Source organism: Anabrus simplex, chromosome 6 (assembly GCF_040414725.1).
Source record: "Anabrus simplex isolate iqAnaSimp1 chromosome 6, ASM4041472v1, whole genome shotgun sequence".
Taxonomy (NCBI): Eukaryota; Metazoa; Arthropoda; class Insecta; order Orthoptera; family Tettigoniidae; genus Anabrus; species Anabrus simplex.
Window position 1 is genome coordinate 302,804,869 of NC_090270.1, and position 25,015 is coordinate 302,829,883.

A 25,015-nucleotide genomic window follows, 5' to 3' on the forward strand; every position below is an offset into this window, starting at 1 on the left:
GTTGTGTCTGAAAAACGATAGCGAGGAATTAGAAGAGAGAAAAGGGAATAAAGAAAATAAAGTAAAGTGAAAATTGTTATGAGACTCACCCTTGATTATGGAGCTTAACATATGTGGCCAGTGCCGAATTCACTAAATAATTCTGAGATAAGTAAGATCGTTTAACTCAGATTGAGAATTCCAATAACTCACATTCTGACTGCATTGATGAATGATGTGAAAGGCTTCTCCCAGGCATACATCTTAATCAACTGGATACCATTTATAACCTCATTCATAAGACGAATACGCTCGTCACTCTTCATTGCACATTGCTGTCGTAATTTCTTGATGAGTTCCGCTAGATAAGCTGGTGAACAAGATTGCAAATATTAAATTTGAAATGCAACATGAAAGCACAGAGAAGAGAAGGTAAGCACAGAGTTACATGTGGAGGTAGGATCTAGAGACATATCATATCTCATACTTCATGTAACTGGATGGATGTGTACAAAAATATTTCAAAAACAGGTTAAAACAGTTAGGTAAATAATAATAATAATAATAATAATAATAATAATAATAATAATAATAATAATAATAATAATAATAATAATAATAATAATAATAATAATAATAATAATAATAATAATATAATATATATTATTATATTATAATAATATATATTATTATAATATATTATATATATAATATATATAATATATAATATATTATATATATTATATATATAATATATAATATAATAATATTATTATTATTATTATTATTATTATTATTATTATTATTATTATTATTATTATTATTATTATTATTATTATTATTATTATTATACATTGCAGAATTTCTCTTGGGAAGTACTACGTATGGTTAAATTCTGTGATACAACTTAAGAAACACATAAATGTTTGTTTGAAAAGAATATAATATTTACCTTGAACTGCAAAGATGAGCAATAGAAGAAGGAGCACCCCTGAAATAAATGATATCCCAATGATCCAGTAGAGAAGAAACAAACTGCTTATTAATTTAATAGGCAGTGACCACACTGCAAACAGATGAAGCAGAGGCTCATCAAACCGTCCCATATCATTGGACATGATGTTCATAACTTTGCCTGTTGTGTTCTGTGCCAGCACCTGCGGACTGAGTCGCAGAGCCTGAAAATGCACAAGATATACAAGAGATTGAACCTTAAACATAAAGTCATAAATAGTAATTGTAGGGCTACTCACATTTCAGTATTCTAGTTTTAATAAATATGTACACATAATGGAAAGAGAGAAACAAATTGTATGAATATACAACAAAAATAAGAGTAAGGAGGAGGAATGAAAAAATAAAGTACACACACAATGATAGACCACAATAAGCAACAATAAAGAACAAAGAAGTGGGTAACAAATAAAGTCATGGTTTAGTAAGGAAAGAGGGTGCAACAGAAAGAGAAGGCAAGGACGAACATGAAACACAAAAGGATACACTGCCATCTTCACACACATGGGTTCTCTCCTCATCTATCACAGTTCTCTCACATCCATTTCTTCTTGGTCCACAACAAACTTGTTTCTACTTCCCATATTCATCAGGAGCGTGGGATTCAACACTAGATACAGGAAAAACAGACATCTTTATCATGCTTCTTCACTTTTCCTCTCATTATTCAGTTTTCTTCTTCTCCTATATTTCCAGCAACAAGACTGAAGATACTGTATGTCAGTTGAGGCGAGAATCTAACCTGTTAAAGACGGCTTTACAGAACCTTCAAAAGAAATCATGAGTTGTAGGGCAGCCAGTCTCTGTTTTAAATGACTGGATGACACTTTAGGAACAAATAATGACAAAAACTGTAAACATTTGGCAGGTCATTTCAAAGATCTTCTAAACTGTAAACCTCCTACTGACGAATTCACTTTTGAAACATCAGAACCAAATCCAAATTCAGAACCTCCAACAACAGAAGAAGTTGAAGATATAATACACAAGTTAAAAAGCAACAAAGCTCCAGGGGAAGATGATGTACTGTATTTCTCCAAATCCAAGATGACCCCAAATGCAAGACAAGCCCTACATTTCCTTCAAAAAATGTAAATAAACAGGCTTAAAAAGTGCTTTCTTGTACAGTATGCATTTTTAGACTATGTCTTCGCACCAGTGCCAAACATTAGCTTTAGTTATGCCATATTTTCTTGCAGCTGCACAATTATTCTTTATTTCTGTGAGTTTAATAACCATTAACTTAAAATTGGCATCATAATATCAAAGGGAACCCGTTGAAAACTTGCCAGCAATACCTATTCCACGTCTCTACAATATGATAATCCATCAGGAAAATACTTCTGCTCTATAAAATTGTTACTTTTACTAAGCATCAGGTACAACCGGCTGCCGCTAGACACACATCTTGCTTGCCGACTTCAGTCGACTTAAGCAGTTAGTGATGTATAATGAAGATGCAGACTTTGAAGGTCAACGAGTTTATTGCGCTGTGATATGGCCATTCCGCCCTTGTGTTTTTCACGCATATACCTCACAATATTTCATCTTCGACTTCTTTAAAGCATCCTCATTGAAGGCCAGAGATTGCATTTTTTGGTACATTAAGCATTTTTAAGCTATCTTTGTCTTCATGCTAACAAGGAACATTGGCTTTAGTTATACCGTATTTTCTTGCGGCTGCACAATTATTCTTCATTTCCATGTGTTTAATAATATTAACTTGAAGCTGGCATCATAATATCGACGAGAACCTGTTCAAAATTTGCTGACAATACCTGGTCCACGTGTCTTTACAATATAAAAGAGAATAATAAAACTATGTTTTACTCCTATTCAATACTTAACTAGCATATAAAATTAGGATTTCATCTTTATTTTATTGCCAAATTATTAAAAATGAGGTACATGTTTCACTCATTTTCTGAGCATCTTCAGCCACTTAAATAATACAAATGACAAATACTAATGACAAATCATGTATACAAATTCAAGATCAATGTTCCTAATTAACCTTATGATGACAATATGGCTGAAGATGCTCAGAAAATGAACAAAACATGTACCACATTTTTAATAATTTGACAGTTAAGTAACTATGAAATTCTAATTTTATAAGCTAGTTAAGTATTGAATAGGTGTAAAACAAAGTTTTATTATTCTCTTTTTAATTGATTTTCAATACAGGATCTAAAATGAGAATAGTCTCTTGCAATCTTTACAATTGATGATGCATCAGGAAAATATTCCTGCTGTGTGTTAAACTGATAATTTTACTAAGTGTCAAGTACAGTAGACAACTTATAACTCTGCCACTGAGTAGCCATAGCCTTTCTAAGAATTCGAAGGCTTGCATGTTTTGATGCCATTCTGCGGATTTGAGGATCGTTTCTGTAGAGGCAGGTTGAGTTTTATGCATGTGGGGGGTGGGAGGTATGAAGGGAAGCAGCATGGTTACCGTGGTAGCTGCCAGTGGTGTTCATTACCTTTAGGTAGCGAATGCAAGACAACTCTTGATTTTTCACACGAGATTCTGAGAAAAAATGTCGTCTTTGATTCGGAGAAATATGGTAATTGACGAAATGTGGAAACTGGGTAGCAAAAATCTTGCTCAGAAAATCTACAAAATTCTTACAGATGTCTGGGCAAGTGAAACAATTCATGAAGACTGCAATAATTTACCCATTACATAAGAAAGGGGATAAAACTGACACAAATTATTACAGAGGTATTTCCCTACTAGCAGTCACCTACAAAATACTTTCAGAACTCCTACTCAAGAGACTTTAACTGCAAACAGATCATTTGATTGGAGAATGTCAGGCAGGGTTCTGGAAAGGCAGTTTGTGCACAGAACAGATTCTTAACCTCAAGCCCATCCTACAAATTCTTAAAAGCAGGCAACCAGTGATTACTTTTGTGGACTTCAGAAAGGCATATGACCCGATAGACAGACCTGCACGTTTCCATGTACTGGAAGAATTCCAAGTAGACAAGAGAACAAGAGAAATAACCATGGAAACTCTAATAGGCACCACTTCAAAGGTAAAATTCTTAGAGGAATTGGCTGAACCATTTGTTGTTAAAACAGGAATCCAACAAGGATATGGGTTGTCCCATCTATTGTTTAATTTTTTTGGAAAAAAGTGATTATGACTTGGGAAAAAGAAGTTAAAGGAATAACCCTTTGCAGACTATGTTAAAACAAAATTAATTAATTAAATTAATTTTGCTGATAATTTAGTGGTGTTGTCCAATAACAGACAAGGAAGCAACTGCATCCATCAGAAAACTCCATGAAATTACAACCAGAACAGAACTCCAGATCCCATACCAGAAAACCCACTACATGGAAGGATCTCTTCCGTACCTAGATGGACAACCAATGAAAACCTAATACAGCAAAATATCCCAAGCGTCTAAATTCAAATACCTGGGAGAAGTCATCCAACCTTCAGGACTGAATTGTGAAACAAACAAAGAAAGGGTCTCTAAACTACAAAGAGCGTACAGACTCAAATGGAACAGATTTAATAAAATATCAATATCTCAAAATGCAAAATTAAGGCATTACAACACTGTAATCAAGCCTGAACATCTGAAACACTGACCACTGGGAGCAGATCATTGATTTAAGATGTTGAAAAGCAAGAAAGAAAAACCTTAAGGAAAAATTTTGTTCAAGTCTGTGCAAGATGAATCTGGATGATAAGGAAATCTCATGACCTGTACCCCAACACTCAGAGAAAATTTCAGGCACATTTAGGAAAAGATGTCTGAAATTTTATGGATGTATTCTCAGAATAAGTAATTAGAGATTGATCAATAGAATTCTGAACTTTGCCCTATCAACAAAAGTAAAAAAAACAATTGGCTGCTCGAAGTTGGGAAAAGATTTTCAGCATATAGGTATCACAGATGACATTATTAGACAGATCTAAGTTCAGAAAATTAGTCGACAATCACCACCCCGCACACCATGCAAGCACTACCACCAACAAAACCTCGTCAGAAAATTGCAAGAGAAGCCACAGCAAGAAGATGAAGAGATTTTGGGAGAAGAAAAACACAACATCAGCTAAATAAATTCAATCGCACTCCTTAGTCGGGCATAACAAAGAAATAATAATATCTTTAATTAAATAATTTTGATGATAATTGATGATATGATAAAGATGTTGATTCCCATGTGGACCCTGAAATATTTGTTCCAAATTTACCAACTGATGAGCCCAATTTAGCACACTGGGGCGAAACACTGGCAACAAGGAATGAGTTAACTGGAAAATTTATAATGTCCAATAACGGACCAACTATATTTGTATTAACTGATAATATGAAGTTCTCTTATAGGTCCAAATAAAAAATATTAATAGTGGTGGAAACTTACCTTGCGATACATAAGCGAGGAGCAGGCTACACGAATACGCATCCCCACCAGTGCAGCGTTGTTGTGGGAGTGGTGAAATATAAAAGAGGACAAGAAGTAGGAAACCACTAGTCCTGCTGCATAACACCACAGTTGAAGACTATAATGTGTCTGATTCAGACTGAGTTCTTTTAGAAGTAGTCCCAGCAGTATTGGTTGGGCCGTACTATCAAGGAGAAGAGACCTTCAGATTAGATTACAGACAAGACAGAATATTTTATAGTCAACAATCTCATTAATATTCTCTTAACCCTCGTAATATAATCAGTCTCCACAGGTTTTGGAACTTCCTTTTAGATTTAATTTCATACATTTAGGCATTCCTCATCTTTCTCTCTAAATCCATTTATCTTTCAGGGGGTTGATTCTCCTTCTGACTTTGTGGGGGATCCCACATCTAGCACCTCAAGGGCAGTGTCCTGGAGTGTGAGACTTTGGGTTGGCAGGATAAAACTGGAGAGGAGGACCAGTACATCTCTCAGGCAGCCTCATCTGCTATGCTGAATAGCGGCCTTGTCGGGGGATGGGAAGATTGGAAGGGACAGGCAAGGAAGAGGGAAGGAAGTGGCCATGGCCTTGAGTTAGATACCATCCCGGCGTTTGCCTGGAGAAGTGGGAAACAACGGAAAACCACTTTGAGGATGCTGAGGTGGGAATCGAACCCCTCTCTACTCAGTTGACCTCCCGAGGCTGAGTGGACCCCGTTTCAGTCCTCGTACCACTTTTCAAATTTCGTGACAGAACCGGGAATCGAACCCGGGCCTCCGGGGGGTGGTAGCTGATCATACTAACCACTACAGCACAGAGGTGGACGGCATTCCTCATAACAGGTAAAATGGATAGTTGTATATACCCATTTATTATTATTATTTAAGTAATTCTGTGTTACCGGCATATAACAATAATCTGAATACAATAAATCTTACCACCTCTACACTATACCCAAATTGCAGATAGGGAAATACTTAACTAATTAGCTAACCAACAAACTAAGTAAATGCCAGTTTTCCTGATGTGTAATTAAGGCATATAATAAGGTAGGAATGAGTCCACCTTTTCAACACACATATGTTAAAATGCTGTAAACTACATCATGGAAACATCTTACCGATTAGTTTCGACCTTACATTACGATGTCATCCTCAGCTATTACCTTAACCATAAATTTGCAAATTATTGAATAGTGAACAATGAAACACAAAACATTTAAGATATGTAGTGAAACAAAATACTTTAAAATATAGAGTCCTTGATGACAATTATAAAACTATGCAGAGTAAAACTGTTGTCTTCCCATTGTTTTTCTATATTCCTGTATAAATTTGTCAAACTCATCTAATTGAATGACGCTGTGTGAATGTGAGCATGAAATACAATTAATCTAATTCTTGATGCATTATCTTATGAGTTATTATTTGTAGAATATATAGTTATGGATGTCTGAGGGGAGACATCTGTAACACTGGATTTGTTGACTAAAGTGGCCCAGAAGACAGGCTTATATGGTTGTCAATATGGATCAAATAATCATCATCATAGAACCCCTCCAGCATGCTGGGTAGGGTGGCATAGAACGAGCCTTTGCCATCGTTGTCTGTCCAGAAATGCCTTCTCTCTCACCACTGACTCCCGCTTCCCTCCTCTTCTCTTTACATCCTCTCTCAGCTGGGGTAGCCATCTCTTCGTAGGTCTTCCCACCGGCCTTCTTCCTTCAACCCTTCTTTCTAGGCATGCATGTGTTCTTGTGCCAGACATTTGCTTTACATGCCCATACCATGTTAGTCTCAAAGTCCTTAGCTTCTCTTCTAATGAGTCCACTTCCAGTTCCATTCTGACATCTTTGTTCGTTAACATGGTCCTTGCATGTTTTTTGGGTGGTAGTTTGTAGGAACTTCATTTCACATGCTTGCAAGTGCACCACCAGCGATAAGGGACTTCAACTTTTGTCCAGAGTGCTTACAGCGTCTGCAGTCATGGTAATACTAGGACTGCGGACTGGACGCTCTTGAGATAAGGTCATCAGACGGGGTTTCTCTCTTTCAGAGTACATGTTTCTATACCGCGTGTAAGAATGGGCACAAAGTATGACTTATACAGGGTCATCTTGGTTCTCATAAATCTACTCCTGAGGTATTTGAGCACCTGCAGATTGAAAGTTTTCACCTTCAAGCTTTATGTGGCAGCCGTATCAAATATGTTGGTCAGAATAGATGTCTCTCTTGCACAGCTTCATATGTGTCTTATGACTCCAGCAACATTCACCATACCTACATATTTTTTCACCGAGCTTGATAGCTGCAGTCGCTTAAGTGCGGCCAGTATCCAGTATTCGGGAGATAGTAGGTTCGAACCCCACTGTCGGCAGCCCTGAAAATGGTTTTCCGTGGTTTCCCATTTTCACACCAGGCAAATGCTGGGGCTGTACCTTAATTAAGGCCACGGCTGCTTCCTTCCCACTCCTAGCCCTTTCCTGTCCCATCGTCGCCGTAAGACCTATCTGTGTCGGTGCGACGTAAAGCAACTAGCAAAAAAAAATTTTTTTAAAAATTTTCAATTGTCATCAAGGACTCTTGATTTTAAAATATTTTGTTTCACTATGTATCTTGAATGTTTTGTGTTTCAGTGTTCATTATTCAGTAATGTGTTCATTTATAGTTAATGTAATGACCTCATAATGTAAGGTCAAAGCTACTCCCTATGATATTTCTATGATAATATACAGTAGTTTACATCATTTTAACACATGTGTACTGAATAGGTGGACCCTTTTCTACCCATTATATGTTGATTACATGTGAATATGGATCAATATTAAAAGTATCTCATATGTGCAATTAAGTTTTGAACAGGTATGAATGATACGAAATATTAATTTAAAATTGACCCACAGCGTGTGCCATGTGTGCACTCTACAAGGATCCCTCTCAACAGAACAAATATGACTGAGACAACTGCAGCTCAATTGTTAGAACATCCAACGCAAAATCAGAAGGCTGTGGGTTTAGTTCCCACCAGTGTCTGACTGTCCATTTTTGTTCTGTACTTAATATCTCGTAGACATGTAATATACACACATGTTCATAAAAACCAGAACACCTTGAAAGACTAGAGATAGGAAGTTCATATTCACATGACATTTGCATTAGTATGTTCTGAAGAAATGTGTAGCATTTGAACAATGTCGGCCTTCAGCTTCAAGGTCTACATCGATATCTCGGCACACCACCACCGACTGGTGAAATGTGCTTGCGGTTCTTGTTGTCACTATAAATCGAAGGTAATGGATCCGTGTGACTTAGCAGACATGCAGGATACCTCACAGACATATACGAGAACCGTACCGTCAAATGAGTGAGTTTCAAAGAGGGCGCATTATTGGCATGAGAGAACGTGATGCATCCATCTGGGAAATTGCCACTCATGTGGGATGAAGTATGTCGGCAGTGCAACGGGTGTGTACAGAATGGTTCACAGAAGGCCGTAGAACATGACAAGATAGATCTGGTCCCACCACCCAGATCGTCGCCCAAGAAGATCGACACCTCATCCGAATGGCATTGCAGGACAGATCTGTGTCCTCGTCAGCTCTGGTGCAATAATGGAACAGTGTAACACATGGTACACTCTCAGGAGTGATAGTCCGTCATCGTTTATTACAGTCTGGGTTACTGGTGCATCATCCAGTTCTCTGCCTATCTTTGACTAATGTGCATAAACATGCTAGACTGCAATGGTGTATGGAACAACGTCACTGGGGACAGGAACAGCAGCAGATAGTGTTTTTGGAAGAATCCAGGTTCTGTTTGTTTGAAAATGATGGCCGCATTTTGGTTCGCCGCAGACAGGGGGAGAGGCATCACATTGACTGCATTCGCACAAGACATACAGTGCCAACTCAAGGCCTTATAGTGTGGGGGGCTACTGGGTACAACCACAAATCACAATTGGTGTGTGTCTAGGGCACTGTGACCAGTTTGACCTACGTGAATGACATCCTGCGATCCATAGCCATACCCTTTCTGCATAACATCCCAGATGGCAGGACAATGCGTGACCACATGTTGCTGCATGAACATGTGCTTCCTTGTTGTCACAGGCTGTCAGACTGTTACCCTGGCCCACCCGATCACTGGACTTGTCACCAATTGAAAATGTGTGGGATATGGTGAAATGACGGGTGTGGCGCTTTGGCCCAATGCCAACCTCCAACGATGAACTGTGGAGCCAGGTGAATGCAGCATGGATGGCTATACTCCAGGACACCATTAACGCCTTATATGCGTCGATGCCGTCACTCAAGGAACAAGTTATCAGTGCCCATGGAGGACCCAGTACCTACTAGGCTACAGGTCACATGATGAACCTAGGTGACTGAAATGCTAATCGTTTCTGCAGAACATACTAATGAACATGTCCTGTGAATAGATCTTCCTATCTCAAGTCTTTCAAGGTGTTCTGTTTCTTATCAACATGAATGTATGTTCTCAGTATGACCTAATAAACTTAAAGTCTATATCAAATAAGAGAAGCAAGCGTGCAAATGCCTAAGCACTTCCACTCCTGCACTCCTGGGCTTTCCCATTTCTAATCTTCTTTGGTGTTTCTTCTACTTCTGACGGAGCAATTTAATTCTCATCAAGCAGACAATCCATCACTGTCAAGAGAGTCCTCATTTGATTCATGTAGATTCCATTCCACATTCAGTAGGTAGTGCAAGTACATTTTCCCTCTTCAACTGGTAGTCTGTTTGTAAAGGACATGAAGTTAATAAAAACCAAGCTCGATAGCTGCAGTCGCTTAAGTGCGGCCAGTATCCAGTATTCGGGAGATAGTAGGTTCGAATCCCACTGTCAGCAGCCCTGACAATTGTTTTCCGTGGTTTCCCATTTTCCCTTCCCTGTCCCATCGTCGCCATAAGACCTATCTGTGTCAGTGCGACATAAAGCAACTAGCAAAAAAAAAAAAAAAAAAAAAAAGTTAATAAAATATACTTCTGATGAATTTATTCAGGTAAAGGTCAATGTTAATGACCCTTCTATTGATTTACCTATTGATAGTTAAACTCGGGAAGTAACACTGAAACCGAATGACTTTGCCCAGGTACATAAAGCTTCACTGAAAAAATTGTATCTTAAATGGATGCACCGGAAGAACGTAAATCTGTTAGGGTAAAAGATTGTTGCATGTTTTATGATAATCTACTGTTAATTCACTAAGTGGCAAATAACTGTGAACTAAATTGACAAGGGATGCCAAAGACTAGTCATAAGAAAAAATTCCAGAGGTTCATTGCTGCAACATGGTAATGTAGTATATAAAAGAGGGAAGAAATCAGTGTAGGAAAACTGACTGAAAAGTAGATTTTCCCTTTGAAAGTTGAATAGATGATTAAGAGTTCTAAGGATTATGAAGTTTTACCATTACTTAAGTCCTATAGGTCATACTACAGCTCTAGGGTAGCAAATCATATTTCTGATTCTCGCTTCCAAGTAACGATTTTGAAGACTTCTTACGATATGCTCAATGAGCAGCAAGTGAGGAAGACTGGTAAAATGGGATATATTACTTTCATAAGACTGATATATTTAATGTAAGACTGACAGTTAGTACTAAGCCAGTGTTGTTAGAATTGATCTCCTTTTACAATATATGTATATATTTAGCCCTCATATTACTTTCAAAACAATATCTCCTTCTAGTTTATTAGAAACAGATGTCTGGGTCCTTGGCTGAATGGTCAGCATAGAGGCCTTCGGTTCAGAGGGTCCTGGTTTCACCCCAGCTGGATCAGGAATTTTAACCTCATTTGATTAATTCATCTGGCTCGGGGTCTGGGTGATTGTGTTACTTTTAATACACTTCTCTTCATTCACACACAGTGCATCACACTATCAAGCACCACACAAACATACAATAGTGAATATATCTCCGAGTCAGGAAGGTCATCCGGCTGTAAAACTGGGCCAGATCCACATGCACTACTCAGATTCCACCTGCGACCCATTTTCTGTCCTTTTAACACTTTCACTACCAGCTGCCTGTGCAGCTTGTCATTGCTGGGGCCCAGCCACTTTTAAAAAGTCACCTACTTGACTGTTAAGTTCTACATTAATGCATAATTTTTTATTTTTTTTTCTACTTTATCTATTGGAAGAAAAAGAAACTTCTAGGTAGAGCTCTTCTGATCTCCGAAAATACAAGCATATCCGTGTGCACTACACTGAACAAGTGCAAAACAACTCTACTCCTCTACGGGAGAGAAGGTGTTAAGTCCATCTCATAGCTGCATTTATTGTTATCTCATATGTGATACTTTTCCTTTGATAAAATGGGAAATGGGAAATGGAATGTTGTGAATTCACCAGGAATTAAATGTTGTTTTCAAAAAATCATTAGTATTTGAGAAACAACTACCAAGTATGGTAACAATCAGTCAGAATAAAACAGTACTTTTAAAACAGTTTCTTCTTCCTCCTGAAAATGCCACTTGTTGCAGATATAAGGTATCACTTCTTACTTGATTTACAGTGTCAAGAAAAGAGGACACACTAGCTACTTGATTCAGGAACTGGAAAGAATCCAAAGAAAAGCAGCTCGATTTGTTCTGGGCGATTTCTGACAAAAGAGTAGTGTTACAAAAATGTTGCATAGTTTGGGCTGGGAAGACTTGGGAGAAAGGGGACGAGCTGCTCGACTAAGTGGTATGTTACATGTAACTAATCTCGTTATTAGACCCGTATTGAACTATGCTATGATATACTAACAATTTGTTGGTTGTTTTGATCCATCTTTTCAATACAAATTACAGTTTGTGTTACTAAGTTGTAATGTTACAACACTAATTTACCGGGACATGTTTCGCTTTTATTCACAAGCATCATCAGCCTATACAATTGCCTCAAGGTTTGTCATATTTGGATTGTTGTTACAAATTTCATTATAACAATATGATTTGCAATGTTAAAATGGAGTAACTCTTAACATTTTAACATTGCAAATCATATTGTCATAATTTTTAATGTGTATATTATTCTTATGTTTTAAATATTGTTATCAATGAAATTAGATTTACATTCAATGTAATGATATTTGTAACAACAATCCAAATATGACAAACCTTGAGGCAATTGTATAGGCTGATGATGCTTGTGTATAAAAGCGAAACATGTCCCGGTAAATTAGTGTTGTAACATTACAACTTAGCAACACAAACTGTAATTTGTATTGAAAAGGTGGATCAAAACAACCAACAAATTGTTAGTATATCATAAGTGGTATGTTCCGAGCTGTCAGTGGAGAGATGGCGTGTAATGACATTAGTAGATGAATAAGTTTGTGTGGTGTCTTTAAAAGTAGGAAAGATCACAATATGAAGATAAAGTTGGAATTCAAGAGGACAAATTGGGGCAAATATTCGTTTATAGGAAGGGGAGTTAGGGATTGGAATAACTTACCAAGGGAGATGTTCAATAAATTTTGAATTTCTTTGCAATCATTTAAGAAAAGGCTAGGAAAACAAGAGATAGGGAATCTGCCACCTGGGCAACTGCCCTAAATGAAGATCAGTAGTGATTGATTGAACCATCGATATACTGATAATGATATACAATTATTTCATGAGTTTACTATTATTGAAGTTACAAATCTGCTGAATATAAAGTATTCTTCATTGGAGTATATTATTTGAATTAAGTTAATTGGTTAAATGCCACAGTCCATCAGCAACAATGCTATATTCCACAGTTAGAATTACAATAAATTATATTGGAAACTGAAGTTTTAAATCAACATTAATCTACTCTGGTTGTCCTAACTCTCAAATATAGACAGAAAATGTCTATGAGTCATGATCTAAAATACAACTACTCAGAAATCTACACAACATATCACTTCAATTCATAAAAGTAAATGTGTCAGATCTTACCTTATAAATATTTCATCAACTGTTCTTATTAAAGCATAGCCCAGGTAGTGAGTCCAGAAGGTTTTGATAATCACTCTTGCCAGACTAGGGATCTTATTCTTTTCCTTGGCCCAGACCACTTCATTGTTCCAGTTTCTGAAAGATACTTATAGATATTAGCAACGGATATTTAATACCTACCTAAAATATGCAAAGCAAATCTGACAGAACACCTGACAACCCTCTGGCCCCTCACTGACTGCTAAAGCACACCCTGCTGAAGAAGCTGGGAAGCAGAAACATGCCACATTGTATGTTTTTTCTGTGTTTTTACTTTTTTTTACTCTCTTCCATAATTTTAGGGCTCTTTACATATTTCCTAAAAAATATAATTTTACATGGCTTTCTCACTTTTTAACACTTTTATAACTAGATCTATTGGCTTGTCCCTGAAGTTAGCAACAGTGACTTACACCAAATAAATACAGGTAAATATGGGACAGTCACTGCTGCTAACATAGAGCAATGAAGGACAGGCTGACAGTGGTGCTTTTCTGTGGGCAGAATCTGACAACATAGCACCAAATTAAAACAGTAATACATTTCTTACTGAAGAAAGGAAAATATTAACAGTCCCAGTAAATTACATTATTCACATTTAAGTGGTATCAGTTGTCAAAATGGTCCACACGATGATGGAGAAAAATTGAAGCACAAAACTTTAAAAATATAATATTTATTAAAGTACATATTCACAATGAAATATTGAACAAAATGCATTTTTTTCTTTGACATTGCTTGGCATGCAATTTCGTCTTTCCTTTCATTTTCATCATTTCAGTAATATTAAATATTCTCATTCAAACATTTCTAACAAAGAAAGGAACATGTTCCTTGCAAACACAATTCACAGAACCAATTTTCATCTTTTTAAAATCTTGCTTTGACTTGACATTTGCATTCATACAAATAATTTTAAAACTAATCATTAAAGACACATACAATATTACTTTACAACATATTTGTTGCTGCAATTGGATTTTAAAAATTTGTCAATGTCATTATTTTGTCCAATTTGTGAATTTCTCACATTAGAGTATCTTTATTATCAACAATGAACTGTGCATTCTGACAGTGATAATGTAAAATAAAGTATTGAAAAATCAGCCATATATATATATATATTTATTAACCCAGGGAGTAGCTGTGTTATTCAGGTCGCGTAGCTGTGGCCTTGCATTGCAGAAATGGTTGGTTCAAGTCCCATCGTCAGCAGCCCTGAAGATGGATTTCCATGGTTTCCTACTTTCCCACCAGGCAAATGTCTGGGGCTATACTTAAATTAAGGCCACAGCTGCAATGTTCTTAATCCTAGCCCTTCCCAGTCGTCATGTCACTGAAAACCTTCTACAAGTTAGTATGATGTTAAACCACTAAGAGAAAAAAAACAAAAACAATATACACTACCTGATCAAAAGTATCTGGAAAATTGTATGAAATTGTACTTAGACTTTACTTATGCCACATTACCCATTATTGGACATTAATATGGGTTGAATCCACCCTTTGGCTTAATAAAGGCTTTAACTCTGCTGCGAACATTTTCAATTAGGTGTCTGTATGCCTGTGGATGAATGGCAGCCCATTCTTCCTCAAGAGCCAAAACCAGAGAAGTTAATGATATATAGTGATGGTGTCTGGAGCAAAATTGTTTTAATTAATCCCAAATGTGTTCCATTGGATTCAAGTCAGGACTCTGGGCAGGCCAGTCCATTTCAGGACTTTATTGTCCACAAACCATTGCCTTAGAGATGCAGCTTTATGATAGGATGCATTGTCATGCTGATACAAACAATCATTGAACTTGACCTCTAATGTACACAGCACATAATGGTTTAAAATGTGTTCATATCCTTACATAGTTAGAGTTTTCTTAAGCACAATAAGGCAACTACACCCTTTACCATAACACCTCCTCTGTACTTCACTGTTGGCATTACACATGATTATAGGTAACAATCTCCAGGCATTCACCAAACACAAACCCTTCCATTGGACTGCCACAGAATATAGCATGATTCATCACTCCAAATCACTCATTTCTAGTCATCCACCATCCCGTGTCATCACTCTTTACACCACATCAAGCGTTGCTTAGCATCGACTACAGAAATGGTTGGCTTATGAGCAGCAACTCGACCATTGTACCCCATTCTTTTTAACTCCTGATGCATGTCAATGTGCTTGCTGGACTGTTGGAAGCACTTTGGAAATCACAAGTGATTCCTTCCGTTGATTTCTAGCAAATTTTACAACCACCCTCCGCAATGCTCGACGGTCCCTGTCCATAATTAAATGTCTGTCCGGTCTGCCTGGTCTTGTTTTAGCTGAAGTTGTTCCTTTGCATTTCCACTTCACAAGCATGTGCCAACAGTCAGCTTGGGCAACTTTAGAAGGGTTGAAATATCACTGATGGGTTTGTTACTCAGGTGACATGCAATGACTAATCGACATTTGAAGTCACTGATCTATCCTGACCAACCCAATCTGCTGTTACTGCTTCTTTATTGACTCCTTTTATACTGGCAGATTTGCCTCTAGTGACATCTAGGATTCAATTCCACATTACATCAGGGTTAAAAGTTAAGGCATATCCTCATACTGAGGCAGTGCAGCCCTTTTCAGGCACACCCCCAATGGAGGTGAGCTGCATGTGCCATTTCAAACACATACCAGTCCTCCTGTCATTCTTAAATTTCTGGAAGTACCGGGAATCGAACCCAGGTTCCCAAGAATGGCAGCTAATAACACTAACCATTACGCTATGGAGGCGGACGTTACATAGGATACTTTTGATCAGGTAGTGTATATATTAAACTTGAGTAGTCATCTGGTGTATGTTGCAATTAAGAGTGATCTGAAAATTAACACGCTCTTTATGATAATAGCAACATAGATACTACCGGCACTTACCACTTGGAATAGTGAAAAATTAACATGAATTCTTTTGTTATAACACCCATAAATTGCACAAATTTTGCCAGCCATTATTACGTGAATTATTTATCAAGGGGAATTGTGGGTCTCAGTATTTAAAAAAAAGGAAGACCATGTATAGAGCAAATTTTCAACCTTAAAACCATTCCAAGATATTAGAATCATTCCGTATTGATGGTTTTCACTTTACAAAGGTAAAATTAAGTGTATCCTCCTAATTCGATACAAAATGTAATTCCATCATTAGATGGAGTAATCAAATTCAAACATGTTTCGGCTCATTTGAGCCATCCTCAGTGAAAGGGGGGGAGGGGGGTTTGAAATCATTTACATAATACAAGTTAAAAATGTGCCAAAAATGTAATGAAGGAAGGAACAAATGAAAAAACAAAAGAGAGACATGACAGAAATAAAAACAGCACAATATACAATATTTGCATCATCATATGAAGCAAAAAAAAAACACCTACTTGCTGCGATAAAATTCAGTGAAAACAGGGGTTAATATAAAACATAATTGAATCTCAAAACTGTGTAAACCTAAGAAGAAAAGAAATAAAAACAAATGATACAGATAGAAACGAACAATAAGTGCACATAGCGAGGTTGCGGACCTCTTAGTTTACAAAATGTTGGTTTTATAACAATTCAAAACAGGATGAAAATTCAGGCCGAAAGTCTGCCTTTGTAGAAACATAATCACATCGAATGGCTAGGAGGGGAGTGGGAGCAAAAAAGTTTGAGAAACCAAGCCTAAGATAACGTGCAGGCGAAATGATGTGACAAGTGATGGAAAAACGCCCATGAAATTTAAAACTTCAGAACAGCAGCATTCTCAATATCTTTTAGCAGTCCCATTCTCGATTATTGTTTCACAATGTTGGCTGGTTTGTTTGCCTTATTTTAAAAGGTCAGGAAGGCTGCGACAAAAATTGAGAATATAATACCAATATAAATGGTCCGTTATTGGACATTATAAATTTTCCAGCTAACTCATTCTTGGTTGCCAGCGTTTCGCCCCCGTGTGCTAGGCTGGGCTCATCAGTTGGTACCTAGCACACCTACCAAGACGCTGGATAGTGCATACCGTGGAGGCCAGTGCGTAGGCTAATTGTAGCCACCGGCAGTGCCATTGCGCTATGAGACACATTGTGTTAGAGAAGATGACAGATGCATGGTAAACTGTAAGTGACCTAGTGAAAACCCATCAATGAAGTTCCAATGTTTCTGCAAACTTTTACATTCAAGTCATACCAATAATCCTGCTCAAACAATAAAGATGAATCATTTACTGTAGTTACTTAAACCACAAATACGTTTGAAATACAAAATTTACCTATTTAGTAATAGTTTGTTTTGGTACAGTAGCCCTTGAAACATTTGACAATGCACAGTCCAACTTTGCAACACCATCAATTTCTTTTCATGGTAAAGGTGAATCATCAGCCTGCATCTCTTCATCTAAATGAAAAAATAAGCCCAAAATTCTGGAGAGGTGAACTATTTCTATTGTTTTTATTTGGAGTGAAATAATGAAGCTAAAAGTTTGCATTTGAAAGTGACATAACAAATACAAATCTTATCCGAAATATCCCTTGATATGTGATCTTGTTTGTTAGCAGTGTCTTCATCATTGTCATCTACAGTATTTCTGAATCCATTTCTTGTAATAAAATATGCAAGATATCACTATCATTGACCCGGTGTGAGGACATGTTTGTACAGTAACACAGCTGACAGCGTGGCAGATTTGGCACGCTCAGTACCTGGCACACTGATTGCTTTGGTAGAGGGTACAGCAAAGAGAAACTACCCTTTTTTATTGTTTCAGTTTGAACTTCCTGATAACTGCTGCATTCTAGTGGACACTAGATAATCTACTACCCCCAAGGGAGGGACAGAAACCATACGGGATACGTGCAGCTGTTTATACACACACGTAAAAATCACACCCGCATGGTATACGGATGCCTACCAACCAACCAATCCACTCACTACTGATCTGCATTTAGGGCAGTCGCCCAGGTGGCAGATTCCCTATCTGTTGTTTTCCTAGCCTTTTCTTAAATGAATGCAAAGAAATTGGAAAATTATTGAACATTTCCCTTGGTAAGTTAATCCAATCCCTACCTCCCCTTCCTATAAACTAATATTTGCCCCAATTTGTCCTCCTGAATTCCAACTTTATCTTCATATTGTGATCTTTCCTACTTTTAAAGACACCACTCAAACTTATTCATCTACTGATGTCCTCCCACACCATCTCTCCACTGACAGCTCGGAACATACCACTTAATTGGGCAGCTCGTCACCTTTCTCCCAGTTCTTCCCAGCCCAAATTTTGCAACATTTTTGTAACGCTACTCTTTTGTCAGAAATCACCAAGAACAAATCGAGCTGCTTTCCTTTGGATTTTTTCCAGTTCTTGAATCAAGTAATCCTGGTGAGGGTCCCATACACCGGAACCATACTCTAGTTTGGGATCTTACCAGAGACTTATATGCCCTCTCCTTTACATCCTTACTAAAACCCCTAAACACCCTCATAACCATGTGCAGAGATCTCTACCCTTTATTAACAATCATATTTATGTGATTACCCCAGTGAAGGTCTTTTCTTATATTAACACCTAGGTACTTACAATGATCCCCAAAAGGAACTTTTACCCCATCAACGCAGTAATTAAAACTGAAAGGACTTTTCCTATTTGTGAAACTCACAACCTGACTTTTAACCCCGTTTATCATCATATCAGTGCCCACCGTCCATCTCACAACACTATCGAGGTCACCCTGCAGCCACTCACAATCTTGTAACTTATTTATTACTCTGTACAGAATTACACCATCTGCAAACAGCCTTTTCTCTGATTTCACTTCTTTGCACATATCATTGACATATATATAAGAAAACATAAAGGTCCAATAATACTGCCTCGAGGAATTCCCCTCTTAATTATTACAGGGTCAGATAAAGCTTTGCCTACTCTAATTCTCTGAGTTCTATTTTCTAGAAATATAGCCACCCATTCAGTCACGCTTTTTTCTAGTCCAATAGCACTCATTTTTGCCAGTAGTCTTCCATGATCTACCCTAACAAATGCCTTAGATAGGTCAATCGCAATACAGTCCATTTGACCTCCTGAATCCAAGATATCTGCTATATCTTGCTGAAATCCTACAAGCTGGAAAGTTTGTAAAAGGACTTGCTTTAGTGAATTTTAACCCTCTTGCTCCCAGTCATTTTGGCAGGGTATGTGCAAGAAATCCCAGACCCTTTGCTTGCTTTATAGTATTATTTTACTAAAATATGCATAGTACTTCACTTATTTATTATCCAAATTGAATAATGATTTTTTTTTTGTTTAATTTTTAAATACATACTCTAAAAGGTACTAAATGCAAAAAGTAAATACTCATGCAAAAAAGATACATGATTTTCCAATAACTACTGACCAAATCAGAAAGTTTTTTTTTGATATTTCTTCAAAATTTCAAATTAAAAAAAGAAAAAAAAAAGAAAGCTGGCCGACACAGATAGGTCTTATGGCGACGATGGGATAGGCAAGGCTTAGGAGTTGGAAGGAAGCGGCCGTGGCCTTAATTAAGGTACAGCCCCAGCATTTGCCTGGTGTGAAAATGGGAAACCACGGAAAACCATCTTCAGGGCTGCCGATAGTGGGATTCGAACCTACTATCTCCTGGATGCAAGCTCATAGCCGCGCGCCTCTACGCGCATGGCCAACTCGCCCGGTAAAATAGCTGGCCTCCAACCATCTGTATCAATTAAAAGAACATATAAAATGATCAAAACCACTAAATTTCAGAACTACAGTATTGCACAACTACAAACAACACCGTTCACAAGGTTAACACCTTATAGATTTCGCTCGCTTTTTTCAGCTCTGTATACTATACTAAAGTTTGTTTAAGCGGTTGATATGAGTAGAACATTATTCTTTCCAATTAATTTGGTGTATGTTATGCATATATTTGAGAGCTTATTATATTTTCAAAAAAATATTTATGAAATGGACGTTGGGATTTCTTCCACATACCGCCGACGTTCATATATACGAATGCTGGGAGCGAAAGGGTTAATTTCACACACTTTATATACATATGTATGTTTTAATTTTTAAATAGTAATAACAAATTCTTTAAAAATTGTTTAAAAATAAATATGTTTACTGATAAATGTGCAGGAGCTGCAAAGTGATATACAGTATATGACAAAGTTAGTACATAGAGTTTATTCGTGAGGGGACTGTGCCAGCATGTTTAGATTTTTAAAATATTACCCTAGGTTGGCCACTGGCCCCATGGTCTAGAGGAAGCAAGCCTGCCGCTTACCTGGAGTCTCCGGGTTCGATTCCTGGGAAGGTCAGGGAATTTTACTTGGATCTGATGGGTTATTCAAGGTTCACCCAGCCTATGTAATTATAACTGAGGAGCTATCTGATAGTCAGATAGCGGCCTCGGTCTAGAAGGCCAAGAATGACAGCCGATAGGATTCCTCGTGCCGACCATGCATCATCTTGTAATCTGCAGACCTTCGGGCTGAGCAAAGGTTGCTTGGTAGGCCAAGGTGCATCAGGCTGTTGGACCATGGTTTGGTTTGGTTTGGTTTGGTTTGGTTTGGTTTGGTTAGTGACCATGGGGCCCCTAACTGAGTCTGGTATAATTTCTTTTACTCTTGTCTGGGTCCTTACTTTTAACTTTTAACTTTCCTTGCACATTCTTGCTCTCTTCTAACACCTGTGATATAAGGTGTGTGTGAGGTTTAAGGAGTCTTTTCTGTTCATGTCCTTCACCACCCTTACACTTATTTGTCAATACATACAGGGTATATCCGTGATTATGTCACACACTTTCAGGGATCATGAAGAATGGCAAATGGATCAATTTGAGATAAGGAACCATATCCTGGAAATGATCGAGTCAAAAGTTAAGCAAAATTCTATTAATTTATGCCTGTTTACCTGCACAACTTTCACAAGCTGCACCATTTGCAACATTTGTTGTAAATGGTGTCCCCCTGCATCAATCCAGGAATGACTTTTGACTGCTGGCCGCAGTGGTGTAGTGGATACGACGTTGGTCTACTAATCCCAAGTTAACAGTTTCAAATCCGACTGAGATTGGTGGCTTTTACGAGTGTTTAAAGGTGACAACCCCATGTCGTTGGCTTCTGGCACGTTAAAGAACTACTGTGGGACAAAATTCCGACACCCCGGAGTCTGTTAAGAATGGTCGGATGTTAAACAATTTGGATTATTAATGACTTTTGACTCGAACGTTTCCAGACTGCCGTTCCTTATCTCAAATGGATCCATTTGCTGTCTTCCATCATCACTGAAAGTTTGTAACAGCATCACTGATACACCCTGGATATTACTTGAAGAGACAGAATTCTTCCTTATTCTCCTCTGATTAATGTTATAAGCAAAAACTATAATCACCACCATCAAATAGTTTAGAGAAAACTTACAGTTCTAGGTTCTCTCCAAGAATTTCAGCTCGATTGATATTTACTGGACTGTACAAGTCACTCTCCTCCAATTTCCTCTTCAAGCCCTTAGAGTAAATACTAGTTGTCCACCTAAATGAACAGAAATACAAACAATAAAGAGTTATATAAGTCACTACACATAGTGGAACTGAGTAAAGAGAAAATATAAACTATTTAAATTGCTTGATATTTCAAGATAATACTTGTCCTGCATCTTCAAAAGAAATCACTTGGAACATTGTTTTATGAAAGCTGGAGGTACTCTGACAGCAGAGTTCAATGCAGTGGTTGCAAGTGATGATGGTGGGGACGGGGAACTCGCTCGATTATGGATGATGTTTGAGCAGTCTGGAGGCAACTATGCACTCATTGACAAAATGTTGCAAACTGAAGACCTATCAAATGATGTAAGAGACCTTGTCACTGCTGCATGTGTAGAAGACAAAACTGTTGCAGACGATGATATTGAAGCTCCAGACGATCATGAAAATGCATAAACAGCAAGGTGGCCCCGGTATTTTGAAATAAATAAATAAATAAATAAATAAATAAATAAATAAATAAATAAATAAATAAATGCCGAAGGAGTAAGAGAGCTGAAGCACTACTTCTTAAACAGAGGAGACACAAACGACATGCAAATTTCAAATTACCTTGAAATGCACATGGGGAAAGTAATTAGCAATGTCAGAGTTAAGCAGACCAAAATTAACAAATTCCTTAAGTTAGAATGGACATTTTTATGGACATTATTCACTGTACAGTACATATTTGAACTGATGCAGAAGACCTTGTGTTATAGTGAAACTTCCCTGTTTTCTACATTATGAACATTTAAAATAAATGAGTATAGAAAATTAGAAATCAGAGAATTAGGATAGCAAAGCTTTATCTGACCCTGTAATAGTTAAGAGGGGAAATCCTGAAGGTAGTATTACTGGACCTTTGTCATCTTATATACATAAAAGAAATGAGTAAAGAAGTGGAATCAGATAAGGCTTTTTGTAGGTAATGTTATACTCTATAGAGTAATAAAGAAGTTACAAGATTGTGAGAAACTGCAAAGTGACCTCAATAATGTTGTGAGATGGACAGTAGGCAATGGTATGATGATAAATGGGGTTAAAAAATCAATCAATCAATCAATCAATCAATCAATCAATCAATCAATCAATCAATCAATCAATCAATCAATCAATCAATCAATCAATCAATCAATCAGTCAATCAATCAATACTGATCTGCATTTAGGGCAGTCGCCCAAGTGGCAGATTCCCTATCTGTTGCTTTTCTAGCCTTTTCCTAAATGATTTCAAAGAAATTGGAAATTTATTGAACATCTCCCTTGGTTATTCCAATCCCTAACTCCCCTTCCTATAAATTAATATTTGCCCCAGTTTGTCCTCTTGAATTCCAACTTTATCTTCATATTGTGATCTTTCCTACTTTTATAAACGCCACTCAAACTTATTCATCTACTAATGTCATTCCACGCCATCTCTCCACTGACAGCTCGGAATATACCACATAGTCGAGCAGCTCTTCTTCTTTCTCTCAATTCTTCCCAACCCAAGTCAGCTTGTGAGTTTCACAAATAGGAAAAGTCCTCTCAGTCCTGCATTGATTGGGTTAAAGTTCCTTTTGGGGATCATTGTAAGTACCTGGGTGTTAATATAAGGAAAGATTTTCATTGGGGTAATCAAATAAATGGAATTGTAAATAAAGGGTACAGATCTCTACACATGGTTGAGGGTATTTAGTGGTTGTAGTAAGGATATAAAGGAGAGGGGATATAAGTATCTGGCAAGACCCCAACTAGAGTATGGTTCCAGTGTATGGGACCCTCACCAGGATTACTTGATTCAAGAACTGGAAAAAATCGAAAGAAAATCAGCTCAATTTGTTCTGGGTGTTTTCCGACAAAAGAGAATAGCGTTACATAAATATTGCAAAGTTTGGACTGGGAAGACTTGGGAGAAAGAAGATGAGCTACTCATCTTAGTAGTATGTTACAAGCTGTCAGTGAAGAGATGGTGTGGAATGACATTAGTAGATGAATAAGTTTAAGTGGGGTCTTTAAAAGTAGGAAAGTAATAATGAAGATAGATTTGGAATTCAAGAAGACAAATTGGGGTAAATATTCATTTGTAAGAAGGGGAGTTAGGGATTGGAATAAATTACCAAGGGAGATGTTCAATAAAGTTCCAATTTTTTTTGCATCATTTAAGGGAAGGCTAGGAAAACACAGATAGGGAATCTGCCACCTGGGTGACAGCCCTAATTCCTCTTCCTGTAAGTTATTAACAATAAAGGTACCCTTTGATAGTGATCAATTGTCAATACGAACCATAATGAAATTCATAACCTATGAAATAAAGGTAATAGATTAAAAGACTTACCGAGCATGTGGTGGTGCGGTTAGCAAGGGCGCCCATACCCGGGGGCAAGGTGGGGCCGCACCCCCACCCCCCCCTAGCTCTCAGGGAAAGGCAAAAGTCTAGTCTAGTCAGGTGTTTTCCTTTCAAGAAAATGATTTAAAAGTCTGTATTACTTAGAAGCGGTAGTACCGTTCCCCACCAACAGGCAGGGAACACCGTGGATTATTCTACCACAGAATACAAGTTGCCATTTATCTTCCAAAATATTAAAAATACTACATACCCCCAGGTCTGCCCCCCCCACCCTACAAACTATCATATGGGTGGTGATAGCGGTTAGGGGTGTGCGGCTGTGAACTTGCATTCAGGAGAGAGTGGCTTCGAACCCCACTGTTGGCAGCCCTGAAGATGGTTTTCTGTGGTTGCCCATTTTCACACAAAGCAAATGCTGGGGCTGTACCTTAATTAAGGCCAGGGCTGCTTCCTTTTCACTCCTTGCCCTTTCCTCTCCCATTGTTGCCATAAGATCTATCTGTGTCAGTGCGACATACCGTAAAGCACTTGTAAAAAGAAAAAAGTTAAAGCCTTACCTATCACTATAACTACTTTGAGCTATGAACTCATTTTACCATCACCTTGCATTGCAAACATTATTGTCAATACAAATGCCTTTGACTTTATGTAAAACCTTTTATGTTATTTGTTTAGTGTCACTTCAATTGCTACAGATTTTAAGAGACACTAAGGTGCCAATATTTCATCCTGTAGTAGCTCTTTAATGCAGAACCATATAGTAAGTGCTGG

At 37.5% G+C, this 25,015-nt stretch overlaps 1 protein-coding gene across 3 annotated transcripts in view; it reads right to left on the reverse strand.

Annotated features, from left to right (window-relative positions):
- The window catches only part of LOC136876495 (ATP-binding cassette subfamily C member 4), a 168,642-nt gene that overhangs the window by 127,623 nt on the left and 16,004 nt on the right, over positions 1-25,015 (reverse strand). For all 3 annotated transcript variants that reach the window (XM_067150499.2, XM_068228455.1, XM_067150498.2), the window contains exons 3-7: positions 21,813-21,923; positions 13,347-13,481; positions 5,384-5,588; positions 932-1,157; positions 193-349 (exon numbers count right to left, since the gene is read on the reverse strand). In XM_067150499.2, the coding sequence (XP_067006600.2) occupies positions 193-349; positions 932-1,157; positions 5,384-5,588; positions 13,347-13,481; positions 21,813-21,923 (834 nt within the window). The remainder of the gene's footprint in view (positions 1-192; positions 350-931; positions 1,158-5,383; positions 5,589-13,346; positions 13,482-21,812; positions 21,924-25,015) is intronic.